This window comes from Apium graveolens, chromosome 7 (genome assembly GCF_009905375.1).
Source record: "Apium graveolens cultivar Ventura chromosome 7, ASM990537v1, whole genome shotgun sequence".
Lineage (NCBI taxonomy): Eukaryota > Viridiplantae > Streptophyta > Magnoliopsida > Apiales > Apiaceae > Apium > Apium graveolens.
In genome coordinates this window covers 110,815,813-110,840,592 of record NC_133653.1, presented here as the reverse complement: position 1 = coordinate 110,840,592, position 24,780 = coordinate 110,815,813, and the positions used below count along the sequence as shown (strand labels likewise).

General features: G+C 35.3%; 1 protein-coding gene across 1 annotated transcript; it reads left to right on the top strand.

The window, feature by feature from the left end:
* The first annotated feature begins 4,010 nt into the window (after positions 1 to 4,010).
* LOC141672793 (auxin-responsive protein SAUR21-like) lies at positions 4,011 to 4,601 on the top strand. The gene has a single exon (XM_074479469.1). The coding sequence runs from the start codon at positions 4,081 to 4,083 to the stop codon at positions 4,381 to 4,383; it is 303 nt and encodes a 100-aa protein (XP_074335570.1). The 5' UTR covers positions 4,011 to 4,080; the 3' UTR covers positions 4,384 to 4,601.
* Positions 4,602 to 24,780: the final 20,179 nt, after the last annotated feature.

Here is a 24,780-nt window from a genome sequence, read left to right as displayed (position 1 = left end):
ACCTAGAAGCACAGGACAACTCCGAAAAAGAAGATCTTGTTTTCAACTTGTGATTCTTTGAATTAGTTGTAACTTTGAATGCTCGTTTTCGTTCTTGTTGAACCTAGATCTCATTTATTCGTACTTTGATTATTATTTAGTTTATTAAGACCTTGTTTATACCATGCTTTCATTGGAACCCATGGTGACGATGAGTTCGATTATGGGCTAATCGTTGTCATGGGATTCTAGCGGATTTACTTATGGATTTCAATAATTAATTGTTTCGATATCTTGGTGTGTGGTGATTGTATGATATCCTAGTATTGGTTGTGCTTATTCGTCTTATATGCGTAGCTAACATATAAGATAGCGTGTTAATCTCTATTGAAGCGACAGTGAATATAGAGGTTTAGAACTTGCCATGCTACCATAGGTTTTTGTATGTGTATACATGATTCGTAGGTAACTCTAACCGTTTTACTTGCCCTATGTAATCAAGATAGATAACTTGTGCTTAAACCGTTATGTTGTCAAATTCTATAGACATATAGGGTCTCAATATAATTGGTGCCTATTCAGCTTCTATCTCTTTTGTGGATGTCTGGTAGAATGGTACTCGTGCAATGAAAGTTGGCGTTTATCAGTTTCGTGTTATCTGATTAGTGTCATCACCATCACATGCTAAGGTTAAGAACAATAAGGCTATTGAATGAAGTATTTAATGAAGTTAGGAACCCATGTTTGTCATATATAGTAATTTAACTTCAATTCTCTTAGTTAATATTATTTATTATAATCTCTTAGTTTAATAAAAACCCAATTTGTTATTTGTCTTAGCATTGAGCGATAACCATACATTGTTGCATAGGTGCATAAATTGAACTTAACCTAAACCAGTCTCTGTGGGAACGAATCTGATTTATATCTTATACTACTTGCGAACGCGTATACTTGCGTGAATATTAGCGCGTGTTTTCGCCCTAACACTTCTTCCAACTTTCTTTGTTTAGCAGCTTCCGCTTCTTTCTTGCCTTGATCTTTTTTGCTTTTCTTCCCTTTGGCTCCAATGCGGTCGAACACAGACCTCTTTGATTGTTGGGAGTCCCCGGACTCCTCCTGCTCCTCATCTAGTTCAGCTTCTTCTTGGAGCCGGGTTTGCTCCTGTCTATATAGTCTGATTGCTTCCGCTAGTTCATCACTTGTAAGGTTAGCCATGTGCTCTTCGGCTACCGGGACATTGGTGTACTTGTACTGATTGAGCTCTATGAGGGTCCTGGCATCCCTGGTGTTTACAATTCTCTCCACTACGGGAGTGTGTAGTGGTTGCTCCTGGAACGTTTCTCTCTCGGCTCCTGGGTCAAGAGCCTGGGAGTGGTCCGGCTCCTGGACCTGAGCACTAGTGGATGGTCTTCCAGAGGTATTCTTTCCTGGTCTTGCCATTTCTCAACAATACCAACAACAAATAACAACAATATGCCACAAAGAATATCGGTCTAAGGTTGCTTTATGAAATTTGCAGAAACTACCCAGAATAACAACAAAAACTAACAAATAGCTTCCTGGGAGCAGTTTAAACAATTCCTTGGGACTACTCAACGATGTAGTATAACGCAAACGCCATATTCAAACTAGAGCAATAACGATTAAAACTAACGATAGCTCACACAAACGTGGCTTAAATCAACAAAACGGGCTCACACAAACGTGGCCTAAAATAACGAGCACCACAAACGTGGCTGAAATAAACAACATTCATGCTTATGGAAAAGGTTGGTTGCTTGGGTTCTTACAAGTTTGAATAAACGGACTCTTTGAAGAATTTGTTGATGAAGGCGAATCCAGGGGCACCGAGACCCAAGGATGGAGCGACCCCTCCTTCTAGCGCCAAATGATAATTCCTGGTGGCGGGGCTGCTCCTTCGACGGCGTCCTGGATCGTTCTCCGCTGTAGAGGTGTAGCTGTGGTTGGGTTCCTACAAAACAACACCGGAAGGGGGGTTGGAGTCCCGCGGCGCCTCCGGCGTGAGAGTAAGAACTGGCTTTTAGGAGGATGAAGATGAATATGAATGCAAGGTGGTTGTGTGTGTATATGAGTGTGTAAGAATGATTAACCCCAAAACCTCACCTTCTTGGGTTATTTATAGCCCAAGGGTAGGGTTTTGGGGTTGGTACCTTTAGATCATGGCCGTCGGTTCTGGGAGCGGAGGACACCTGGCTGGAGTCGATGCTTTACACGTGTCAGTGCGGGACTGGCCGAGGAATGTTCTGGGGATCCTCTGACACGTGCCCTGATTATTCCCATGATTGATGTGTGACAGTTGTCCCCATTATGTGTCTGGGCCAACGTCTCACGTGCTGGGATTTATCAAGGTTAGGCTTGCGGGACTGAGCTGGTTAGGAGCGGAATGTGCGGGAGTATTCCTTCTAGGAGCCGCGTGGAGTTAAGGGCTTAGGAGTAGCCCTTCCAGGAGGTGTATAGAGTTGAAGGCCTAGGAGTAGTCTTCCCAGGAGCTGTATAGAGTTGAAGGCCTAGGAGTAGTTCTCTTAGGAGCTGTGTAGAGTTGAAGGCCTAGGAGTGGTCCTCCCAGGAGCTGTATAGTGTTGAAGGCCTAGGAGTAGTCCTCCCAGGAGCTGTATATAGTTGAAGGCCTAGGAGTAGTCCTCCCAGGAGCTGTATAGTGTTGAAGGCCTAGGAGTAGTCCTCCCAGGAGCTGTATAGAGTTGAAGGCCTAGGAGTAGTACTCCTAGGAGCTGTATGTACTATCAGCTAATTATTTTCTTCTTTTGTTTCCTTCTCAAAAAATTTGTTCTGGCACAATGCACAATATATACTTGCTCAAGTGGAAGCAATGTAAATAAGAATTAAATGAAAATCATGGGTGGGAATGGGGATACTGATCATGTTAGTTATTGTAAGAGATAAAGTCTAGAACTAATTATCTTGCGTGACCAAGAAAATGAGAAACTGGTACTGCATGTAAAGCCTGGAATCTTCTATGTGCATTTACATACTGATCTTGTCATATATGCATTCATCTCGAAAAACAGAAAACAAACTGCTACCAGAATGATGGTTTTCTAAATTTCCTGTGGGCACACTAACGGAAAAACATCAGTAAACACAGTAGGCCACCCAACTGCTGCTTCAGAAAACAACTTCACATAAACATCTAGTTCATACATATTATTTATATATAACTGATTACATGATTGATAATACTGTATATCAAAGACTTGTTGTAGGCTCGATGCACAAAGCCGTGTGAACCGACTATGGCCCTTCTACCACCATTATGCACAATGCTGTGTACAAAGTTGAAAAGATCTCCACAAAAATATAACACTTAATTTCAGGGAAAAAAATATCTTTATATAATGCCAAGGCTCTAAAGGACCTAGGGAGCAAGGTAATTAATATGATTTCATATGTATAATAGTATATTTTTTTAACAAAGATGACCCGCAAAGTCACTAAAGCACCCTAATCTTATAAGTGCCTAATAATATTCAGCAATTGAGCATAGTTGCTAAGATAGTACTAGTTTACCAGAATAACAAACTTGCAAGTTTTGTGAGGACTAAACCAATAACGTTTATGTAGATATTTACCACCTTTTTGCAAAGCCTGTATATCGAAAACCACAGTTTGTTTATCCCAAAACAACTCAAACATATATATTCAATCTGTGCTGAGTTGGCGAATGCGTTTGGATGAATATAAACTAATTTTACATATAAGAATTCATAATCCTCAACAACAGAAGGTGGTTTGTTTAATCATCAGACCATGATTTTACAGAAGCAAGTGGGGCTTATTATTTACACAGGCTGGTACATGACCAAATGAGCAAAGCCATGTGAAGGTGATCAGTTGGGTCCCAGGCACACTATTTATAGTAAAAATTTCTTACCAAAGCCCTCATTTTCTGGAATAATATTGAAAACTTTAAGTACACAAGGTACTGAGTCATATACTACTATAAATACAAGTGACAACTTCCAGTATTTTCAACAACCACAAGAGCTAGTATATACAGACTTGAACTTCTTCGATCCCTTTACAGAATCCAATATAACTGTTTACTTTTAGAAGCTGAAAATGATGGGAATCAGCAGCGTGCCTTCAATGATTCTTAGTGCCAAGAAAATTTGGAAACTACACTCTCTTCTTGCTAAGAACAACTCTAATGTGCCTAAAGGATATTTTGCAGTTTATGTTGGTGAAATTCAGAAGAAGCGCTTTGTTGTCCCAGTATCCTACCTAAAACATCCTTCATTTCAAGATTTGCTGCGTTACGCAGAGGAAGAGTTTGGCTTTCATCATCCTACGGGAGGATTAACTATTCCATGCAAAGAAGATGTTTTCATTAATCTCACTGCTAAATTACATTTACAACGGTGAAGTACGTGGTACCAATCTTTTGTTTGTGTTGATCAGAATTATATTGTGTATAGTTATCAAGTAGTAGTTAGATCCGTGCACACCTACGTATGTAATTAACTCTGTTGACGATTCTGGGAACATAAAGATATCATTCCTAGAGAGTTAGAATGTGTAACCTTTTACAATAACAGAGCTACGTGCAGTTACACGTCTTGTAAATATATCGGTTCTCCATGTAAAAGATGCTCTCTGTTATTATTTCCATGAATCGCGATTCTTAATTATCATCCAACAGGTACTAACTAGAGGCACTAAAAAAATGAGGCAAGAGTCAAAAAGCGTAATATGCCTTTAAGTTTTATCTGTCTAACGTCTGTATATGTCATTAATCCGGGGATGCTTCCTACTATCTTCACCACTATTTGGTACATTTTGACTGAACAACTTCCCTATGGTTGATGGTTTGCTCATGTCTTCGGTAGTGACCATACAAAAAAAAAGGTTATTACCATTTCCTTATCATTCAACCTATGAAAGTAAAATAAATATACTTCAACCTCCTTAGACATGTTCTTTTTTGCCGATTGACACTACAAGAATATTAGGTTATAACCGCAGAAAATTCCGTTGATATGTTATAGACACCCGTTGCTAAAATTGCGTACCAAAGAAATGACGACTAAAATATTCCATTGGACTAGATGTCATTGGGAAGTCAGTGGCATCATATTTGTTTTCGTTACTAAATTTAAAAGTGGAATAGCACCAAACTAACAACACAATTTTTAGTCTAGGCCACAACATCCCGACCAACGTAGCAACAGATTATTCAGTTGGTACTATTGGCAACTCTATGACAACGTAATGTGAGCCCGTAGGGTTTACTAAGTGCGCGCCTGAAGGATAGCGGCTGCGGGTTACCTACGATTAAAAAAACTCTATGACAACGTAGTGTCCGTTGTTAAATTTAGTGACAAATTTCCAAAACGAAATCGTTGTTAAATTTTATAACAAATTTTCAACAAAAGTTCCGTTGGTATTATTAACAACCGGAGAGAATCTCTTTTTAACTTTGATAACACATTCGTAACAAAAAGCGCGTTGTTGATTTGTCATTTATTTAGTAACAAAATACCCACTGAATTCCGGTGACAAATTTCAAAAAAAATAATCCGTTGTTATGTTATTTGCTAACCGATGTATCGTAAAAGCCAGCAATACTAAATATGTGATTTTTAAAACCCGGACAATTTTGCAAATAAAGATAGCAAAAGACAAAAGTCTTTTTGTATACAATAACACCCGCAAACAAATAAGAAGTCTTTAAATACTGATTACTAATTCAAAATGGGGCTAAGAGTTACAACAACACTCTAGCCCTGTACTTAAATACTGATCAAATATAACATCCCAAGTAGCAAAACTATCAGATTGTGCTTTCATCCGTTCAGTCATCTCAATTAATTGACGCTTCAGTCTTTGAATTTTTTTTTCACCGGCAAAGGATAACGTGCAAGGCTTATTCTTGGACTGAGAAAAGTCTTTTGATGAATCAACTCCATAAACTTTCTTTTTCTTGTCAAGCTCTCCATTTCACGAAATTTTAGAATTGTTTCATGCGTTAATTTATTCCACATGAGCAAGACATTACACAAACATTTCCAATATTAAGCAAAAGAACCATTTCTTACGAATGCATATAACTATGCCTATTATGTACTACCGGAGATTTCCAAAATCAATTATAGCATTTTATCAAATCATTTTATTAGTTTATATTGTATAGCCTTGACATATTTTATATGCAACTTATTAGGCTAATAATATCTTAAAAAAGGATTTTAAACTCAAGATAAATATTTTACATATATTTCACATTTTTACATATTTTTTATTATGAGTACATAAAGTGACTATTATTGTAAAGACCCAAAACCAAACATAGCTGGGAGCAAAATTCTAGAGCATATAACTAAGACACCAACACCACAACAGATATCAAAACTCAGTCTTGTGCCAACGATGACATTTGAAAAATATAGACATACAAAAATATTGCAAAATTAAGAGGATGCATTGTTTTCAATTTTTATCAATAATATGTGCATAAATCTGTTAGGGGTATTCTAAATGACTAGAGGGATATTCTGACTAATAAAACTCACATATGTTTGTTGACTTTTTTTTTCAATCCATATGACTTCCTTGTCATCTTCCCTCTCGTCATCCATGATAGTCTCATCAGTCTCTCCAATTAAATTATTTTTTCTTTACATGTCTGGTGTATGTCGTATAAAAATGTTGATCAGCAGTGGAGGGATGCTTATACTGAATATTTTGTAAAAACAAAAAAAAAATAACAAATTTTAGTGAACTTCATCACTGCTCAATTTGAAATTCAATTCGTCACCGCCTCCCGAGAGGAAGAAACCCTAATATATGTCTCCAACCCCAGTCCGCTTGTTATATCATGTATCTATATTTTTTACATATATAATCTGAAAATGATATATCAAATAATTTTCTATATTACAATATAAGATATATGTAGTAATTTACTATACATATCAATAGTATTATAATATATATTAATATTTTTTTGGCAATAAATATACATATATTTATATAATAAGATAAAATCTACATACATGATGACGAAAAAAGACTACTCGAAGGAATCATCATTATCATGTTCCCAATTAATATTATTTTCGGTTTGCGAAGATCCGTCTTCTTCCGATTCATATTCTATTTCTTCCTCCAGAGTTCCATCATCATCATCCAAATCTATTTCAACTCCATTTTAATCATTTAAATTTGTGGGAATATCATTTGTACTAATAACATTTAGATGTGTAGGAATATCATCTTGGAATGGCTCTTGATGTGACATTGGGATTTAAGGAAGATCAACAAGTGGACGAGCCTTTACATTGCATACAACTAACCAATCAATCTTGTCTTTTTTAAGACTTGAATAATTACAAAAGTAAACTTGCATAGCCTGCATTACTAGTACAAATGGTTCATACAGGCTCAATCTCCTTCTTTTATTGACCCCAACAATGTTATAACATGGATGAATTCTTTTTCCAGTGTTAAGTGTAGGACCAAACCATTCACACTTAAACAAAACTATTTTCTTGACAGGAAAACGGGGATACTCGATAATCAAAATCTCTTCAACTATTCCAAAGTAATCATTAGATGCCTCACTGAAATTCGATCCATTGATACATGCTCCACTATTATATGTTGATCTATTATCCCCATATACTCGAGTGTGAAATTTATATCCACTCATATAGTAAATTGGTACAGACTTAACCGTACGAAGAGATCCAAATGATATATCTCGGATGTATTCATTCAGAACTTTTGAGAGATTTTGATCCTGAAATTATTAGTGGTGATTATTAAAATATGAAATAAATGGTCAATAATTATCTAATCTATTGATTATTAAAGTATCAACTCACTTATATAATGTTTAAACCACATGGCGAACTCACTTTCTAAGCACTAGTCAACTTCAACACTAGTTATGTATGGATTGTGCTCCCAAAGTTGATTTATAAAAATCCCGATTAACCAAAAAAATAGATAATATGACCAATACTCATTAACCTGGACAAATAAGTATGTTTTAATTGTGATAAGAAAAACCTACTCGGTATATGGTGTAACCTCCGGACAGTTAAACAAGATATAATTATGAGCTTCCAGATATCCTCGATCATCAAGATAACGAGTATTAACATTCTCGTGTGAATGTCCAGGATGAGAAAATATAGAAATATTTCCCCGAAAACTCTCTCCACCCCCACTAGAATTGATTCTGGAAACTTTTCTATATTTCTTCTAAACATGTTGTTTAAAGTAGTGTGAGCAAAAAAGAATTGCATATTAATTCTTCAACCCGAACTTTATTTTTCACATTATTCTTCAAATGAGGTAACAATCTTTCGATAGGATACAGCCATCGATACTTTACAAGACCTGCAATGCGTGCTTTATATGGCAAGTGCACTAAAAGATGTTCCGGGGAGTCGAACAATGATGGTGAAAATATGTGCTCTGACTTGCAAAGTATAACATAAATTTGTTTTTTAAGTATACACATATGACTTATCCTCAAAGTAGCTGAAGTGAGATCTCTGAAGAAAAGACTTAATTCTGTCACAGCCTCTCAAACGTTATTCGGAAAAATTCCTAAAAAGCAATTGGAAGAAGACATTGCATAAACACGTGAAAATCATGACTTTTGATTCCAAATAACTTGTATTTCTTCATATTTATGCTCCGCCCCATATTTGACACATATCCATCTGGAAATTTTAGATCTTTTAGCCATTCACACACTTTTTGCTTTTATTTTTTTGTCCAAGCTATAACATGTTTTGGGATACTTCCATGTCAATATATCAATTGCTAACTCGGGTGTCTGACAAATCATTGCAATATTATCTCTTATCTTGAAATTATCTTTTATTTTTCCTTCAATGGCCAGTATTTTGTTGAAGATATTTTTAAAGACATTTTTCTCAACATGCATAACATCAAGATTAAGTCTAATTAGTAATGACCTCCAATATGGTAAGTCCCAAAAGATACTTCTTTTCTTCCATCCATAATTGTAAGCTTTGATGACTCCTGCATTGTGCTAATCATTTCCTAATTCGATAACTTTCATCAAACCAAGTGCCTCAATTTCTTGAAATGCATCTTCACATGTTCGCACTTGAGGGGAAAATTCAGTCACTGTTTTTCCCTTGATAAACCAATTTTTATTCTTTCGAAATGGATGATTGGCAGGTAAATTTTTTTGATGATTATCAAACCAAGTAGTCTTTTCACCGTGTTTAAGATTATAAGCATCATGATCATGAGCACAATGAGGACACGCTAAGTGACCGGTAGTTTTCCATCCAGATAACATTGAATAAGCAGGGAAGTCACTAATAGTCCACATCAACGCAGCTAACATACAAAAATTTTGTTTCAAAAAATTATTTCAAGCCTCCACGCCATCTTCTCATAACATTTTTAACTCAGCTGTTAGTGGTTGAAGGAAAACATCTACCTCTTATGTTGGTTATTTTGGCCCAGGCACAAGTACAGACAGGGTCAAGTATTGTTCTTTTGAACACATCCACGAAGGTAAATTATATGCAGCAACTGTAATTGTCCAATAAGAATATATTCTACCTATTTCATCTAATGGTTGAAATTCATCAGCAGAAAGTCCAAGTCTAACATTTCTCGCCTCAGAGGAAAATGAGGGATGTGCTTTATCAAATTGTTTCCTCTCATCTGAGTCTGAAAAATGGCGCATCACATCTTCTTTTTAATAATGTTCGATATGTCATCTCATATGGGTTGCAGTCGTAGGTGAAGCATAGAACCTTTGTAATCTCGGTGCTAGTGGAAAATAGTTCATCTTCTTAAAAGGCACTTTTTTCTCCTTCTTAGATCTGTTAAGCCTGGTTTTGTATCTTACATGGGAAAAAAATTTACACGACTCCATGTTGATGTCTTCTCCTCAATATATTATACACCCATTAACACTACAATCAATTTGCTCAGAAGGAAGCCCCAATTCTTCCATATATTTCTTTGTACTGTAGAAAATGTCAAGAAATTATTTATCTGGAGGAAATATGTCTTGAACGAATTGTGATGTCTGATCATAACATGCCTCTAACCAATGAGGTCTGATTTCAAACTCAACATCTGAGCCATGGCAGACAACTGGGAAGCTTCATATAAATCTCTCAGATGATTTTAAAATTTTATACAACTTATGTGCTTCTGTATTTGGCATCTCTGGATCAAAACTTGGACCGACAACATCCATCACCATGTTGTACATTAGGTTGTCCTCGTCTCTTGTGCCTTGAGTATTGGAGTAATGTGTAGAAGATTGTTTTCCACTTTTTCTAGCAATATATTACTCTCCATGTTGATCCGAAACATAATAATATCTGAAAAACCTTTCTTCAATAATTGTAATTTTACTGTCTTCACATTCCAGAATTTGCCATTCTCACACTTGAAACATGGACACTAAATATTCCATAAAATTTTCATACATGGATGATTTTTGAGATATAACATATTCCATAAAATTTTCTAACCCATTTAAAAAAGCCGAAGTTAAGAACCCTCTACTATCGATCTTTTGATACATCTAATCTCGACCTTTATTCATATTGAACCTTTTGGTTTCCTACAAAAAAAATAATATATTCAACAAAAAAATAAAATATTCACAACAAGAATGTATGTTTAACTAAACTAATTAAAATTACCTAAACAAAATTACAATTATTATAAATAAAAAACCGAATAAAAACATGAAAAATATTTATTTGTTTTTAAAGCGGAATTTATACCAAGTTAGGCCCAACATAGGGCCAAGCCAACTAAAGTTAAAAATTTGGCCATTACATGAGTACGTATTGTGAGGCCCTCCAAATCCGGGTCATAAATTTGGGATTCACAACACACACACAAACACAATATAACCATGTATATGGAATAATATATGCAATGACCCTAAATATGCACAGATCGTAACAGGGCAAAGTATAAAACAAGCCATAACCTTAATTTATATTATATCGTACCAAATCCCAACTAGTTAAGCTTACAACTTATAACAAAACATTTTTACAACTTGCAAAACTCATAACTATATATAGTACTCCTGCTAGCTCTTTCCAACACTCACCCTGAAATCCTAGCTCGAACACAGGATCCTCTCTACCAAAAGTTTCCTTCTTAACTGGAAAACACAAAAAAGATCGCAAGGGTGAGCTAACTAGCTCAGCAAGTCATATAAAAAATAACCGAGGTTAAACAATGATCAAATGAAATGATTCAGAGGAATCTAATTTTCTTGTTAAGCAATTGTTAGAATTGGATATTCATATTTAATTTTAAAAACCAAGATTAGACTGTTGATCAGTCACACACAAACCTCGAACAAGGCACATGACCCTATTTTCTATACTCGATCTAAGGCACACATTGGCCCAACATGACCACAAATTTGGTCTGACGACGAATCTTGTGCACATTCATAAAACCATCCAAATCTATAGAATATGATAAGCAATATAATTCAATAAAATAGAATCATAATCAACATTAATAAGACATCTATCTAAAAGCATAATGTAACTCTTGAGTATCGTGAAGGTATATCAAAGTGTATATGAAGAATGGCTTCAAGTTTTTAGAAGAATCAGATAATAGATGAACAATGGTTTAATGGTTATGCAAGGTTTGGTTCTCAAGGTTATAATAAATTGTTGAATGTATGTGTTATCGTATGCTAGGCATCTTTATTTCAGTGTTGGGTGTATGGTGTGAATATGTTTGTGGAGTAGTAACGTATTTATGTGGTTTATTATTGGGGAATTCAACAATCAATGGTTCTCAATAGATATGGTTTACAGTTCAAAGATCAAATGATCTGGTCAGGGTTTAGGGCTCAAACAGTTTAACTAACACATGATGTGACAAACATCAATAAACCACAACTATAATACAACCAACTCATTCTTATTTTAATATAAACAGAACCCCTTAACAAGATCTTTTCCAGGTTCAAGTGTGATTTAGGTTACAGAATTAATACAAACCAACTTATTTAAAACAACCTGACACAGCTAACTTTCTATAGCAACTCAACAGACCACATCTGGTCTGTCACAACCATCTCAAAGGAGCTCGATACAGGAGGAATTGGAATCTGGCCCTGCCTATGACAAACGGGTCTCCTAGGCATCTACAATATATAAATATATAAAATATTTTGCAAGAGTGGGCGATCAATCGCTCAGCAGTACCACTATATGAATAACAAGTAAAACAATTTATGATAAACAGTTATAGGAACAACAATCAGAACTTGTTCAAAAATAAGTAAAATAGGTGTAAACTGGATATCAACAACTAACATGATTTTCAAAATATAACATCAGTCGTGTGTTGTTCAAATACCAGATTCCAATTTTAGCATGCTATTTTTATTTTCAAATCATCTGTTCCATTACAGGAACCACAAAACCATATGTCCCGTTACGGGGAGCACAAAACATTTGTTCCGTTACTGGAACCACAAACCACAATCGAATATATATCGGATGTTATCTAGGGATGGCTGATCAAGCCTCCACATAATTTATATAGGTTAGCTGACCAGACTATCACACAATTCATCTAGAAAAGCTGATCGGGCTTTCACACAATTCGTACCGGATCTACAAAGACTAGCTAAGTCTCTAATAAGTTACGCTAGACTAAGCGGTTATATAGGGCGTGCAACTGACTTAGCCACTTACGACCGTTATCCAATATCTGATTCATTTATCCAGTTTTCAAATCCACTCCTACCAATGTCTTTTTAAAACAATTCCATCACAATACACTTTCCAAAATCTTTTCAATTTTATTCTCAATTTAGAGATAGGAATTTTCAGAAGTTACTTTTCCACAAATCATAAGTTAACAAAATATTTTTAACATAAGGGATACGTAACTTAAAACGTTCTATTCCAGTACACAGTTTAAATCAATAGTTATTCATATATTACTGAATAATAAAAGATATGATCAACGGTACTTGCCTCAATACGATTTAACAACTATTACTGGCTGGCCTTGAACCGACCGGGATGTTTGGGCTTTCGATTGAAACCTACGAACCGAAATACCCTAAATTAGACGACAACATATGCTTGACATATCCTCGCTAAAATTATAACCAAATGTTATCAAAGCCCGACTCATACTTATACGCATTATTATAATACACGTAATAATTAGGGTTCACGTCCTTGAAAGTCGGTTTAGTATTTATTCTCGAAAATACAAATACTCGTCACTTTTGGAAAGTAAGGTTATTGGATATTTTTGGCAAAATATTTCACTATAACATGTAATTCAATCTCGTATAAAGTATTTATATATTCGTTCGATGTTTCAGATAATTACACGATGCGTTCCCGTATTTCCAAAATTATTTTTCTCAAAAATCGGGCAGCGTTTCCTCTATTTATCGGCCTACCCGTCGAAACATAATCGACGTCAAAATCCCAACCAAATAAAAATTCACAATCCAACAATCACAATGCACAATCCAACTAACGATACAAGTTTTAGAAATAATTATATATATATATATATTTCTCTTATAAATTTAGGACTCAGAATAATTCATCACAGTCCACCGTCGGCTCGCCGAGGCTCATTGCAGACGGCGGTAAAATTCGCGGGTTCCCATTTATATCGGGCGTCCTACGCGAAATTCACCGATAAATATAATTAAATCTCGCAAACATCGAATAATTTTCATCACGAATTAACTGCGAAATTTAAATATCAGCAAAAATTATTCACAGGACTACCGGCCCACGCGCACACGTGCGGCCGGAAAACAAGAATCAAACGGCAAGAACAGAACTGGGGCGGCACAGAAAGTCACAGGAAACAGAACAACAAACCAAACCATACATATATATATACAGACATGTATATATACTTTAGATCAGAGCCACCAAGCTAACCGGCGGCAACTCGCCGGAACAAAACAGGGAACCACAGCGTAACACAGAGAGAAAAAGAAAATACAGGTGAAGAAGGAAGAGAGATTGGGAATAGGAGAGTGAGGGATTATAGAGAAATTCGAGAGAGAGATCAAAGAGAATCGAGAGATTAAGAGAGAAGAGATGCGCGAGAGAGACAGAGAGAGAGAGAGAGGCGGTAGAGAGGTTGATGATGGAGAGATTAGGAGAGAAAAGGGATAAAATTTTGGGGATGTTTATCACATTTTATCGCGCTATTCCTGAATCTGACACCGAATTTAACAATTTAACGTGCAATTTACGAGCAAAGATAACCCGAAAACTTACGAATATAGTTTGAAAAATCTCAAAATAATTTAAAACTAATAATATAAAATTTTCAAAATTTTTAAATCATTTTTGAAATGCACATCAGACCCACATCTTACGATTTAATGAACGAACTTGCGGGTGAATAAAAGCCGAAGAATTTCCGAAATAATTTTAAAATTCTCAAAATATTCCATACTTAATAAAATATGAATTTCATAATTTTTGAAACATTATGGAATTGAATACTGAATTTACACTAAAATTCAGTAAGAAAATCATTCATGGATAAATAATCAGTGATATATTATTTTCTAAATTTTATAAATTCCCAAAAATAATTAATAAAATCATAAAACCATAAAAATTATTTTAGAGACAATCCAAATATTTATGAAAATAAATCTTCAATATCACCATTTTTAAAAGTGAAAACAAAATAATGGTGCTCGGCAAATAATTATACAAATAATTCTCGTACACCAAAATACCACACATAATTAATAATAAGGCACTACTCAGCTGACAGAACTAATACACATATTTTATTTATTTAATTATTCAAAAATTACACTTTAAATAATTACAAACATACGAGTCATTATAACTTTCCCCTCTTAAAAAGATTATGTCCTTATAATCTTAACTAATTGAACAGTGAGGATATTTGTTAAGCATATCTGACTCTAACTCCCAAGTAGACTCTTCTACTTGAGGATTTCTCCAAAGCACTTTAACCATAGGAATAGACTTATTCCTAAGGACTTGTTCTTTATGATATATGATCTGGATCGGCCATTCCACGTATGACAAATCTGGCTGAAGCTCGATCAGCTCATACTCAATGACTTGATTCGAATAAGGGACATAGCGCTTCAACATAGATACGTGGAACACATTATGGATATGCTGCGGCTGCGGCGGTGGCAGCGTCAACTCATAGGCAACTTTACCTACTTTTTTCAATACTTCAAATGGTCCGCTATACCTAGGACTCATTTGCCATTCTGTCCAAATATAACCAATCCTTTCTAGGGAGACACTTTCAACAATACCAATGATCCCATTTATATCTCCACATCCTTACGATGCAAATCTGCATTCTTTATCTGTCTATCATGAGCTGCTTCTAACTTTTTCGAATAAATACAACTGCGTCCTTGGTTTACTGAACTAACTCAGGACCTAACAACTTCTTTTCTCCTACTTTATCCCAATAAAGTGGGGACCTACACTTCTGTCCATACAAAGCTTTGTAGGGTGGCATTCCTATACTCGCATGATAACTATTATTATAGGAGAACTCAATTAATGGCAGGTGATCATCCTAGTTTCCTTTAAAATACAAAGCACACACTCTCAATATATCTTCTATTATTTGAATTGTCCTCTCACTTTGACCATCTTTCTGGGGATGGTAAGCGGTACTCCTCTTTAACTTATTTCCCAAAGATTCTTGGAATTTTGTCCAAAACCTTGAGTTAAACCTTGGATCTCGGTCAGATACAATCGACACAGGGACTCCATGCTTGGTCACAATTTCATCCAAATACAGCTTGACTAGCTTATCCAGAGAATATCTTTCATTGATCGGGAGGAAATGTGCAGACTTCATCAACCTATCAATAATTACCCAAATCGCGTCATGGTTCGATTTCGTCTTTGGTAGTCCCACTATAAAATCCATCGCGATCTCTTCCCATTTCCACTGTGGAATTTCTAAGGGTTGTAGCAATCCACTTGGCCTTTGATGTTCTGCTTTTACTGTTTGGCAAGTGTGACATTTACTAACCCATTCCGCTTTTACCTTTCTATTCCTGGCCACCGAAAATTTTGCTTCAAATCCTGATACATCTTGGTACTCCCACGGTGAATAGAAAACCTAGAATTATGGGCTTCTCACAAAATTTCATTCTTCAGCTCAGTCACATTGGGAATCTATATTCTCGAGGAAAACCTAAACTTACCTTTGATGTCCTTTTGAGTACAAAGTTCTTCTCCAGCTAAACTATCTCATCCTTGAGCCATTATTTCTTCCTGACACTTCTTAATATTATCCATCAATTTTGGCTGAAAGTTAATCTCATACAATTTCTCCTTATTACATCCTGGCACTCTAACTTCAATTTCCAACTTTTCCAATTTTTTGCTAATTCCTCAGCAACCTTGATCACATTCAATCATTCCTTCATGCTCAGGGCATCTACCACTATATTGGCTTTGCCTGGTGGTATTTAATGGAACAATCATAATCCTTAATCAGTTCCAGCCATCTCCGTTGTCTCATGTTTAGATCCTTTGGTGTAAAAATGTACTTTAAACTTTTATGGTCCATAGATCTCGCATTTTTCTCCGTACAAGTAATGTCTCCACAGCTTCAACGCGAACACTATTGCTGCTAATTCCAAATCATGCATTGGATACTTTTGTTTATAGGGTTTTAACTGTCTAGAGTTGTAGGCAATGACTTTATCATGTTGCATCAATACACTGCCCAAACCTTTCAAAGAAGCATCACTGTAGATTACAAAATTTCCCGTTTCATCTAGCAATGCTAGCAGTGGAGCTGTCACTAATATTTTCTTTAACTCTTGGAAACTTTCTTCACATTTCTCGGTCCAAACAAATTTATCATTCTTCCTAGTCAACTTAGTCAACAGAGTCACAATCTTGGCAAAGTCTTTTACAAATCTTCGGTAATAACCTACTAATCTAAGAAAACTGCTAACTTCCGTTGGGGTCTTTGGTTGTTCCCACTTTGATACAGCCTCAATCTTTACAAGATCCATCTTAATACCATCCTTACTCACGACATGACCCAAAAACTGGACTTCATCCAACCAAAATACGCACTTTGAAAATTTAGCGTACAACTGCTTCTCTCTCAGTCTTTGTAGGGAAATCCTCAGGTGTTGACCATGATCTTCTTTAGTCTTTAAGTAGATGAGGATGTCATTAATAAATACAATAACAAACTTATCCAAGTACTCCGTATACACTCTGTTCATTAAATCCATGAAAGCTGCTAGTGCATTGGCCAATCCAAATGACATCACCAGAAACTTGTAATGTCCATATCTGGTTCTGAATGCAGTCTTTGGTATGTCTTCAGGATTGATCTTCAACTGATGGTAGCCTAATCTCAAGTCAATCTTCGAGAAACAGCACGCTCCCTTAAGCTGGTCAAACTAGTCATCAATCCTGGGTAAAGGATACTTCTTCTTTATGGTCAACTTATTTAACTCCCGATAATCAATTCACAACCTCATACTTTCATTCTTCTTCTTTAAAAATAGCACCGGTGCACCCCATGGGGATACACTTGGCCTAATCACACCTTTATCCAATAATTCCTGATGTTGCTTAGCTAACTCCTTCATCTCTACTAGGGCCATTTGATATGGAGCCTTTAAAACTGGTTCTGCTCCGGGAACTAAGTCAATAGAAAACTTGATGTCACGATCTGGTGGCAATCCTGGTAACTCATTTGGGAAGACGTCTGGAAATTCCTTACTATTTGAATCTCGTCCAGATTAGGTGCCCATTTCTCAGTGTCTATTATATGGGCTAAGTAATCCTCACATCCTTATTTTAACAATTTGTCTGTCTTCAGTATCGAGAGAAATTTCTTTTCCTTCCTCTGTCCTTGATAATTTACCTTAACATTATCCTCTGTAAACATCACAATCTTCTTCTTCTTACAGACAATATTTGCTTTATGTTGGGACAACCAATACATTCCTAAAATTACATCGAATTCTCCTAGCTTGAAGGGTATTAGGTCAGCTGAAAAAGAATGCCCGTAAATTTCTAGTTAACACTTAGGACAAAATTGAATCACTGGGTCTTCATCCTGATTAGCCACTTCTATAGTCAAAGGTTCAGCCAAGTATTCTAACATTAGATCCATTTTATTCACACAATCCTTTGATTTAAAAGACTTAGATGCTCCTGAATCAAATAAAACTTTAACAGGTATGGCGTTAAGAGAAAGTGTACCTACAACTACATCCGAGTCCTGAGCATTGGACCTCTTGATCATCTTGAAAGTTTTAACTCTAGCTGTGCTACATGCTGGTCCATGGGATGCAGTACCTTGAGTAGCTGTTCCACAGTTCCTCGAAATATGTCCAACCTTTACATAGTTATAACAAGTAGCTCCTGGGTTTCCTGTCTTGCATTCCGACACATAATAAACCTTATGTCCACATTTGAAACATTAAACATTTCCTTTACACTGGCCACTATGTCTTCTTCCACAGATCTTACAATCCACCGCTGAATTTACAGACTGAGTTGGAGTGGAAGCAACTGAAGTGGCACTAGACCCGGTCTAGGGAAAAGTCTGTCTCCTAAACCTTCTATTTATATTCCTTCCAAATTGCTTTGGAAACTTTTGACTAGATTCCCCTTGATCCTCCGTATCCGTTTTACCCTCAAACTTTCTCTTTTTATCGCCCCTTTCCTTGGCGGCCAACTTCTGGTCACTTTCTATTACTAGAGCGACCTGGACCATTGAGGGATATGTCTTGAGCTGCAAGGCTACAACTTCACTGCGGATTTCTTGCTTCAATCCTCGCTGTAACCTTTTTGCTTTCTGAGCTTCAGTACTCACATACACAAGAACCACTCGGGCCAATTCCGTAAACTTGGCCTCGTATTTTGCCACACTCTTTACATCCTGCTTCAATTTCAGAACCTCAACCTCCAACTGATTTTGCAAACAATCCGAAAAATACTTTTCCAAAAATAATTCTGTAAAACTGGTCCAAGAAATGGTCCAAGAAATGGTCCAAGAAATAGGACCTTCTCCTTCCAAAACACGAGTGGACTCCCACCAATAATTTGCTTCACCTTTCTGAAATTAACTCACATAGTCTGATTTAAGATTATCACTTACTTGTGTGAGGGTAAAGATTTTTTCCATCTTCTTTAACCAAAGTCTGTCTGCAACAGGGTCCACTTCGCCCTTAAACTCTGGAGGTTTCACCGACTGAAAAGATTTAAAACTAACAGTCTGGTTCACCTCCCTTTGCTGAGGTTGTTGCTGAAGCTGCAGCTGCTGTTATTGGATTTGTTGTTGCTGCTGTTGTATGAATTGTTGTTGTTGTTGCTGTTGTTGCAGAAATTGTTGCTGCTGCTAAAATTGTTCTTGTTGTTGTGTCATTGATTATGTTGTTGGCGCAACAAATCTAGCAACTCACCCATGGCTGGGCCCCCATCGAAATCTCTACTAAAGGAATTGGACGGCATATTCTTCTTGGGCGGCGTTCTTCTGAAACACAACAAATGGTTTTAGTTTAAAAATTGCCCCCGGGTAGCAACATTTTCATGTGTCAAGAGAATGTTGTCGCAATAAAATATTCCCCTCCTCATTTAATTGGGGTCAGTCTATAATGAGTGGCTAAATTTAACAAATTCAGCAACAAATACAACAATAAAAGTAACAACAACAATAACAGCGCAACACCGACAACATAAGCCCAATACACATCCAAATTTGGCTAGCATAGCAGCAGCCGACTACTATCGTAACATACTAATTGAACTCACAAAATTAGACTCGTTCTCGCAAGATGGATAACTAAAAACCTCTATCGGCCGATGCCAGTAGCACATATACCAGGGAGACACACTAAAGGTTAGGACAATTCCAAAAATACCTCAATAGATGCTAGGGTTACGCCTTCGAACCCTCGGCTAGACTCTTAAACGCACTCCTCTATATGAGTTGTTGACTCACACCTTTAAACACAATTCTACACCTTTTTAACTCTATTTCTAACCTAAATCAGGGACTTGAACCTGTAGCTCTAATACCAACATGTGACGGCCTCAACCCCGGGGTCAAGAGTTGACATCACGAACATCAATAAACCACAACTATAATACAACCAACTCATTCCTATTTCAATCTAAACACAACCCCTTAACAAGATCTTCTCCAGGTTCAAGTGTGATTTATGTTACACAATTAATACATACCAACTTATTTAAAACAATCTGACACAGCTAACTTTCTACAGCAACTCAACAGACCACATATGGTCTGGCACAACCATCTCAGAGGAGCCCGATACAGGAGGAACTTGAATTTGGCCATGCCTATGACAGACGGGTCTCCTAGGCATCTGCAATATATGAATATACAAAACATTTTGCAAGAGTGAGCGATCAATCGCTCAGCTGTACCACTATATGAAAATAAGTAAAAAAAATTATGATAAATAGTTATAGGAACAACAATCAGAACTTGTTCAAAAACAAGTAAAACAAGTGTACACTAGATATCAACAACTAGCATGCTTTTCAAAACATAATATCAGTCGTGTGTTGTGAAAATACTAGAGTCCAATTTTAGCATGCTATTTTCATTTTCAAATTATCTGTTCCATTACAGGAATGACAAAACCATATGCCCCGTTACGGGGACCAAAAAACATTTGTTCCGTTACTGGAACCACAAACCATAATCAGATATATATTGGATGTTATCTAGGGACGGCTGATCAAGCCTCCACACAATTTATATAGGATAGTTTGTCGGGCTATCACACAATTCATCTAGGAAAGCTAATCATGCTTTCACACAATTCATACTGGATCCGCAGAGACTATCTAGGCCTCTGATAAGTTACGTTGGACTAAGCGGTTTAGATAGGGTGCACAACCTACTTATCCACTTATGACCGTTATCCAATATCTGATTTATTTTATCCAGTTTTTAAATCCACTCCTACCTATCTCTTTTTAAAACAATTCCATTACAACACACTTTCCAAAAAAATTCAATTTTATTCACAATTTAGAGATAGGCATTTTCAGTAGTTACTTTTCCACAAATCATAAGTTAACAAAATATTTTTAACACAGGGGATACGTAACTTGAAACGTTTTGTTCCAATACATAGTTTAAATCAACATTTATTAATATATTACTGAAGCATAAAAGATATGGCCAGCGGTACTTGCCTCAATACGCTTTAACAACTATTACTGGATGGCCTTGAACCGACCGTGATGCTCGAGCTTTCGATTGAAACCTACAAATCAGAAATACCCTAAATTAGATGACAACATATGCTTGACATATTCTCGCTAACATTCTACCCGAATATTATCAAAACCCGACTCGTACTTATATGCATCATTGTAATACACGTAACAATTAGGGTTCACATCCTTAACATTCGGTTCGGTATTTATTCTCAGAAATACAGATACTCGTCACTTTTCGAAATTAGGGTTATTGGATATTTTTGAAAAAATATTTCACTACAACATGTAATCCGATCTCATATAAAGTATTTATATATATATTCGTTCGACATTTCCGATAATTACATGATGCGTTCCCGTATTTCCAAAATTAATTTTCTAAAAAATTGGGAAGCATTTCTTCTGTTTATCGGCCTACCCGTCGAAACATAATCAACGTTAAAATCCCAACCAAATCACAATTCACAATTCAAGAATCACAATGCACAATCCAAATAACAATACAACTTTTAGAAATAATTAATTATATTATATATATATATATTTTATAAATTTAGGACTCAGAATAATTCATCACAGTCTACCATCGGCTCACCAAGGCTCATCGCCGACTGCGGTAAAATTCACGGGTTCCCGTTTATATCGGGCGACCTACGCGAATTTCACCGATAAATATAATTAAATATCACAAACATCAAATAATTTACATCACGAATTAACTGAGAAATTTAAATATAAGAAAAAATCAGTTCACAGGACCACCGACCCATGCGCACACGCGCGGCCGGAAAACAAGAATCAAATGACAAGAACAGAACAAGGGCGGCACAGAAAGTCACAGGAAACACAACAACAATCCAAACCATACACATATTTATACATAAACATGTATATATACTGCAAACCGGAGCCACCAAGGCAACCGGCTGTAACTCACTGGAACAAAATAGGGAACCACAGCGTAACACGGAGAGAAAAAGACAACGCATGTGAAGGAGGAAGAGAGATTGAGAATAGGAGAGTGAGGGATTACAGAGAAATTCGAGAGAGGGAGATCAAAGTGAATCGAGAGATTGAGAGAGAGAGAGAGAGACAGTAGAAAGGTTGATGCTGGAGAGATAAGGAGAGAAAAGGGATAAAATTTTGGGGATGTTTATCACATTTTATCGCGCTATTCCTGAATCTTACACCAAATTTAACAATTTAACGAGCAATTTACGGGTAAAGATAACACGAAATCCTAGGAAAATAGTTTTAAAAATCTCGGAATAATATAAAACTAATTACATAAAATTTTCAAAATTTTAAAATCATTTTTCAAATGCACATCAAACCTGCATTTTACGATTTAATGAATGAACGTCCCGGTGAATAAAAGCTGAAAAATTTCCGAAATAATTTTAAAGTTCTCGAAATATTCCAAACTTATTAAAATATGAATTTCATAACTTTTGAAACATTTGGGAATTGAATACTGAATTTACACTAAAATATAGTCAAAAAATCATTCAGTGATAGATTATTAGTGAAATATTGTTTTCTAAATTTTATAAATTCCCAAAAATAGTTAGTGAAATTATAAAACCATAAAAATAATTTTAGAGACAATCCAAATATTTATAAAAATAAATCTTTAATAAAACCATTTTTAAAAGTAAAAACAAAACAATGTTGCTCGGCAAATAATTATACAAATGATTCTCGTACACCAAAAAACCACACATAATTATTAATAAGGCACTACTCAGCTGAAAGAGTCAATACACATTTTTTATATATTTATTTATTCAATAATTACACTTTCTATGATTACAAATATACGAGTTGTTATACATGCTACCCTATGATATCTCAAGCATGTGCAAAGTATTTGCAATATATCAAAAGAAGGTTCGAGAATACTTGCAATGTATCTATAAGAAAGGTTCAAGATACTTGTCTTATCTCAATGACTTTCAACTTCACTTGCATTCGTCTAACTATTATACTCCCTAGCCACTCTTCTAGACATAACGATTATCTATCAATACTCAATCTCATATCTTATTAATCGACACACACTCGATACCAGCTTCTATCTACCCTTCATTTCACTCAAATCTGACTTACAGATTAAAAGATATGATTAAAACAGTCAAACAATACTCATATAGGCATACAACACATCAACCAGATAGCACATAGCACATAACATATAAGGTATTCGATAAAAATAATTTTTTCAAAGAAGGTTCAGGGTTAAAATGATTTTCCTAGCATTTAATATGAAATTTCGAACATTTTTTTAGAATTAAAATGGTTAAACGAATAATTTTATAAATAAATAACGAAGTTTAAAAATTATTTATAAGTAATTATAAAGCTTTAAACATAATTTAGAAAATTATTTTAAGACTCGAAACTAGTTTCCGAAATTTTTAAATCAAAAAGATTAATTAATTCTAATTAAATAATCAATTAAAATAATTATTAAATAATTAAATCAATTAATATTTAAATTAATTGATCAATTAATATAATTAATTACTAGTTAAAATTAATTAATTAAGATTTTTTTTGAATTTATAAATAATTAAAAATGAATTTTGGAATTAAAATAAGGATTTTTGAATTATTTTTAAAAGAAAATTTGTACAAACAGATTTATGGAATTGAATAGGGAAAAAGAGGATTGAAACCGGGTTATTTGATGGGTCAAAACCGGGTCAGACGAAGAACTTCAAGAACAAGCCGGAGTTTCCCCAGAATCCGGTGAACCGGATTCCGACCAAACTCCGACGAGGCCTTAACGGCTCCGATCTTCTATAATTCTGGTGACCAAATTGATAAGTGATTTCCCAGAACCTCGAAACAATCAACACTAACCATTATCAACACTCGAACTCAAAATCCAGCCAAAAGAATCTATTAACACCGGCGGTTAAACCCGATTCCGGCAAACTCGATTCCAAAATCCAATACCACATCTTTATATATGAATTGGTTCATTTTTAAAAGTTCTACATGATGGTACTTTCAAAATCAACCTAGGTTTAATGAATAAAAAGTTCCCAAAAATCAATTAAGAACATTCAAAACTTTAAAAACCCTAATTTCTAACTCGAATAATCAAACTCAAATTTAGGCATGATATGAAGCTCAAAATTCATCATATAATATACCAAATTGAATGGCATGAGATGCTCTACAACATGGAATCATCAAATCAAAAAACAACTTCAAATCTAAAAACCCTAATTTAAACTTAGTTAAATTCAAATTCAATAAAAGAAATAGAAAATTACCAAATATATCTTTAGTTGTATGTATGATAGAACTTGATTGTACTCGTTAAGAATTCCATTTCAACTACTTGTACGCCAAAATCGAAGTTCGATAACGCTTTCGATTCCCTGGTTTAATTATGAAGAACGCGATGAATATATATATTTTCTCTGGATAATTATTTAATTTTACTGTGTTTATCTGTACAAAATAAAGTATTGTAACAGCTATTTATATTTATGGAATTTTG

Coding starts and splice junctions, on each gene's coding strand:
- LOC141672793 (XM_074479469.1), top strand. CDS start 4,081: ATGATGGGAATCAGCAGCGTGCCTTCAATGATTCTTAGTGCCAAGAAA.